The 5,662-nt window shown below is 33.3% G+C and overlaps 1 protein-coding gene and 1 pseudogene across 1 annotated transcript; one reads left to right on the top strand and one right to left on the bottom strand.

The window, feature by feature from the left end:
* The first annotated feature begins 546 nt into the window (after nt 1–546).
* Nucleotides 547–1,050, top strand: LOC145075833 (secreted RxLR effector protein 161 pseudogene; annotated as a pseudogene).
* Nucleotides 1,051–2,798: 1,748 nt separating this feature from the next.
* Nucleotides 2,799–4,480, bottom strand: LOC145074164 (uncharacterized). The gene is made up of 3 exons (XM_079020572.1): nt 4,311–4,480; nt 4,093–4,222; nt 2,799–3,473 (listed from the first exon to the last, which is right to left on the bottom strand). Exons 1-3 carry the CDS (start codon nt 4,444–4,446, stop codon nt 2,978–2,980), a joined length of 762 nt encoding a protein of 253 aa, XP_078876698.1. The 5' UTR covers nt 4,447–4,480; the 3' UTR covers nt 2,799–2,977.
* Nucleotides 4,481–5,662: the final 1,182 nt, after the last annotated feature.

Raw genomic sequence — 5,662 nt, 5'->3', positions numbered from 1 at the left:
GCTCGGTTTGAAACAGTTAGAATTTTTCTTGCCTTAGCAGCACAATTAAAATAGAAAGTGTACCAATTTGATGTTAAATTGGCATTTCTAAATGGAGAGCTAGAAGAAGTGTATGTCTCTCAACCGGAAAGATTTTCATGTGGTGATGATAGCAAAGTGTATAGGTTGAAAAAAGCCTTATACGGGCTTAAGAAAGCCCCCAGAGCATGGTACAACAAGATAGATTCGTACTTTCAAGAAAACAGATTTGATAGAAGTAAAAGTGAGCCTACTCTCTATGTAAAAAAGCAAGGTAAAACATATTTTTTATTAGTCTGCATCTATGTAGATGACATTATTTATATGGGGTCATGTGAGTCTATTGTTGCTGAGTTCAAATCTTCGATGATTAAAAATTTTGAGATGTCAGATATAGGCTTGTTACATTACTTTCTTGACCTGGAGGTGAACCATTGTGATGATGGAATTTTTATTTGGCAAAAAAGGTATGCTACTGACTTGCTTAAATGATTCAATATGATGAGTACAAATCCGTGTTTAACACCGATGAATATGAATGAATCACTTGTTGCAAATGATGGCACAAAGTTCGCAAATGTGAAACACTACAAGAGTATAGTTGGAGGCTTGAACTACCTAACTCACACCAGACGTGATATTCCATTTCTGGTTAGCAAAGTTTCAAGATTTATGCATAGTCCTTCAGTTCATCATCTAGGAGCAGCAAAGAGGATTCTTCGCTGTATAGTTGGAATGTTTGAGTTTGGGATTTGGCACTCAAATGTACCTAATCTGAAATTATATTGGTTTATTGATAGTGATTGGGGTGGTTGTTTGAAAGATCGAAGGAGCACCTCTGGTTATGTTTTTTCTCTTGGTTCAGGTGTTGTTTCATGGAGCTCAAAAAAACAAGATATCGTAGCACTATCCTCATCAGAAGCGGAGTATTTTACAACAACATCATCGGCTTGTCAAGCTATGTGGTTAAGAAGGATACTTAATTGCCGATCTTCTACAAAAGCAAGTTGGCCTAACAGAAATCTTTTGTGACAATCAAGCAACAATTGCAATGACAAAGAATCCCTCCTTGCACAGTAGGACAAAACACATAGCCACCCGTTACCATCTTATTCGTCATTTAGTTGCTGAGAAAGAAATCATTTTGAAGCATTGTGGAGCTAACGAGCAAGTTGCAGATGTGCTCACAAAGTCTCTTCCAAGTGTCGAGCATAATTTCTTCAGGTTCCGTGTGAGAGTAACAAGTTTTGAAGCAAGTGGGTGTGTTGAATAATGGTGCTCAAAACTTCCAGTAGCTTCTATCCCACTACTTAGCATTTAAGATTTCAGTTTTGTTTTTGGTAGCTGTTACTTAATTTCAAATAAATGGTCCACGATTACCCATAAATTAGTATTAATCGGTTTCTTTTTTTTTTTGGTATTTATATGGCTATGTACTTAATCAAATGTGGGCAGAATATTGAATAAGAAATCTGTTCACAACAAATTGTTCTTTAGTTTTTTCATGTTCTCCCTGTTCTGTATTAGAATTTCTTGTTTAAGTCCTTCTTTCTTCCAACACTAGCCTCCCCTTACACCCATTATAGAAAATGGGTGCGGTTATTTTCCTTGCATTATTGCAAGAAGCCAATAACGATGGTTTGTTTGTAACAACAAAACAAGAACAATTGTTCGAAATTTCAATAACAAAACGCAATGTAAATAAAATGACATGACATTTTTATTACATTTGCAAATATTTTGGTCCGACTTCAAAGATAAGACAACTCATGGACTTAAAAGCTCTTACAAAATTAAGTCTAGCTCTCTCCAAGGTTATAAAGATCATGAGTTGGATTGCTCATGTCCTTTCATGGACTACAATGCATTAATGTTAAAGTTTGGACCTATAATTTCTTCAAAGATCAAATCATAGAAGTCATGTTCCACATTTTGACATTCAGAATTTTGTTGCAGATCACTCTTACTCACTCTTGATCCTTCTTGAATGCCACTACTATATGATCCCCCATTTATAACTGTTTCTTGAGAGCTACAAGTATTATTAGTTTTTTCATGTTCTCCCTGTTCTGTATTAGAATTTCTTGTTTAAGTCCTTCTTTCTTCCAACACTAGCCTCCCCTTACACCCATTATAGAAAATGGGTGCGGTTATTTTCCTTGCATTATTGCAAGAAGCCAATAACGATGGTTTGTTTGTAACAACAAAACAAGCACAATTGTTCGAAATTTCAATAACAAAACACAATGTAAATAAAATGACATGACATTTTTATTACATTTGCAAATATTTTGGTCCGACTTCAAAGATAAGACAATTCATGGACTTAAAAGCTCTTAAAAAAATAAGTCTAGCTCCCTCCAAGGTTATAAAAATCATGAGTTGGATTGCTCATGTCCTTTCATGGACTACAATGCATTAATGTTAAAGTTTGGACCTATAATTTCTTCAAAGATCAAATCATAGAAGTCATGTTCCACATTTTGACATTCAGAATTTTGTTGCAGATCACTCTTACTCACTCTTGATCCTTCTTGAATGCCACTACTATATGATCCCCCATTTATAACTGTTTCTTGAGAGCTACAAGTATTATTAGTTTTTTCATGTTCTCCCTGTTCTGTATTAGAATTTCTTGTTTAAGTCCTTCTTTCTTCCAACACTAGCCTCCCCTTACACCCATTATAGAAAATGGGTGCGGTTATTTTCCTTGCATTATTGCAAGAAGCCAATAACGATGGTTTGTTTGCAACAACAAAGCAAGCACAATTGTTCGAAATTTCAATAACAAAACACAATGTAAATAAAATGACATGACATTTTTATTACATTTGCAAATATTTTGGTCCGACTTCAAAGATAAGACAACTCATGGACTTAAAAGCTCTTACAAAATTAAGTCTAGCTCCCTCCAAGGTTATAAAGATCATGAGTTGGATTGCTCATGTCCTTTCATGGACTACAATGCATTAATGTTAAAGTTTGGACCTATAATTTCTTCAAAGATCAAATCATAGAAGTCATGTTCCACATTTTGACATTCAGCTCTTGATCCTTCTTGAATGCCACTACTATATGATCCCCCATTTATAACTGTTTCTTGAGAGCTACAAGTATGATTAAATGCATCCATTGAATATGATAATTCATCTGAATTGTTATTATTAAACAACTGAAACTGATCTAGTGAGAGCCAGTCAGCAAATAAAATCTTTGGTGGGATTCTAAGACCAGTTACTTTTGAATAATCTAAAGGCTCCACATCATTTGATTCGATACTTGAACCTGTTCTTGTTGACTTTAAAGAAGTAGAAGAAGAACAGGATTCTTCATTTAATGTGTCTAAAGGCGTTATGCTTTGTAATTTGGCAACTTTCTTCTTCAGATAAGAATGCCAATGATTTTTTATCTCATTATCACTCCTTCCTGGCAAGTGCTGTGACATTTGTGACCACCTGAGATATTTGAAGCGGGCCTGTATTAGTTTCTTAGATATATATAATTTTTTGTACACTAATAACTATATAATGGCATTATTTTTGTTAATTGTCAACTTACAAGCTTTATAAACTGTTTTTATGCACATATAAGTTCGAAACAATTTTTTGTTATCTATACGCATTACATAAACCGTGAATAAGTTATATGATTTCAGTGGTGTTCTGATCATTGTCTTGTACCAATTTAACCGTTGTATTAGTTAATGGGCTATGGGCTATATGCAATAAATAGTAACACATTTTGATTCTTGTAATTGTGGAGTGACCAAATGTGGACATAGTGAATATTTTGATGGTGGACTTCACCTTAAACTCTAATCCAAGGTACAAAAAATGATCTTACATTAGCAGGTAGTTAAGATTTGAGGAAAATAAAATAGAACAATCCAAAATATAAAAACACGAACATTATGCATTGTTAAATTAATTTACTTTTTGTAATGATCGTTATACATTTAGTGATTATATATTTATCAATTATGGAGGTGATGATCAATAGAGTAATTGTTTACAAAATCATATAATAAGGAAAAAAATCCAAATAAAAAAAAGTTTATTTATAATACATGCTTACTTATTGCCTAACATGCCATGAAGAGTTAAAATGATCTGTTCCTCATGTGTGGTGAATGTCCCTCGCTTTAATCCTGGCCTTAGATAATTAGTCCATCTTAATCTACAACTTTTTCCATTCCTTTGTAAACCTGTGATATCGATAAAACCATAAAGTCAACTCTAAAAGTCATGACACAACTTATTATCACATATAGCATATGATGTTAATTAACTTACCTGCATTAATGGGGACAGAAGTCCAGCAGCCAAGACCATGGTTGATGATGTAGTCTTTGAGTTTTTGATCTTCATCGGGTGACCATAAGCCCTTTTTGTGCTTTAGATTTTGGTTAGCTGATGACTTGCACCTCATTTTAGTAACAAGATAATCTGTGCAAGGAAAATGATGTTCTTATATAATAAAAAGATAGAAATGAGGTTTTCAATTGGAATCCTGATCTTTTTTTGTATATTAATTAAGGGAGTTGGTCGCTTACAATTTTGATTTGTTTAATGGTGACTACATTCCTAATTTTACATTTACCTAATACCAAAGATTTTATCTTTCTCTAAAATGCATGTTCCCTTGAAAGAATGCCTATAGGCCCTTTGTTACTTTTACCTGATTGTGCGTTTTGTATAATATTTACCTTCTTACCTTTATTGGCACCATTGTGGGCGTATACATTTCATATGTCAAAGGTTATCTACGGAAGTATTATATAACCTCTCATTTACCCCATTCGTTATGAGATTTCATGTGTTGTGGTGTTGGGTTCATGAAAAGTCACCTCCATAGTTGTTTCAAGATTGTTTATTGACTTTCTTAATTACTATATTTCACCTAAATAGAGACCAGATCAATGCTTAAATCCCTAGACGAATGGCCAACATTTACATGGCTCTTCATTAAGAGAGAAGGTTGAACGAATCAAACGCTTCCAGTTAACATATATGGCCTATGGGAATTGACAATTAAATAATAGAGCATTCATACTTTGCAAGTTCAAAATGTGAAAATTCGATCTTTATCTAAAATCTTCATTTCAATATGTGACTTCCTTTTATCAATATTAACATCAAGCTATATTTTAGTGACTTACGATTAACGACACAATTTTATAAAATTGTTAAAAAGTTTGAAAGTCATAAAGCATGCATGGTTTACGAGATTCTCACTCCTGAGCAGATACCGTTGAGTTTATGCTTATATTAAGCTCCGAAAACTATTTGATAGGTAGAAATCACATTCTCGAAGATTCTGGTGGTGAAACAAGAGTTTTTAATCAAAAATTAGCTGAAAAAACTCATTAGAATAATATGTAGTTAGTAATCTACTTCATTGGTGGTGCCATGTGTTAAGAGATAAATAGAATCCTAGATTGGGGTTATAATTGTTAATCATATAGATCATCTTCAAAAATTCAAGATGCAAGAAAAGGACAACTGACTTACTGTAAAGAAATCTCAATGGGTAAGCAAAAGATTAATCAAATCACAAAGCCAAAAGCATGGATAGTGTGTCATTTGCTACATCAGTTTTGACTAGAAGGGTATAGTCATATTTTTGTTTTTATCTATTTGCATCT

Source organism: Lactuca serriola, chromosome 9 (genome assembly GCF_051521515.1).
Source record: "Lactuca serriola cultivar US96UC23 chromosome 9, Lser_US96UC23_V15, whole genome shotgun sequence".
Taxonomy (NCBI): Eukaryota; Viridiplantae; Streptophyta; class Magnoliopsida; order Asterales; family Asteraceae; genus Lactuca; species Lactuca serriola.
This window is presented reverse-complemented; position numbering and strand designations above follow the sequence as displayed.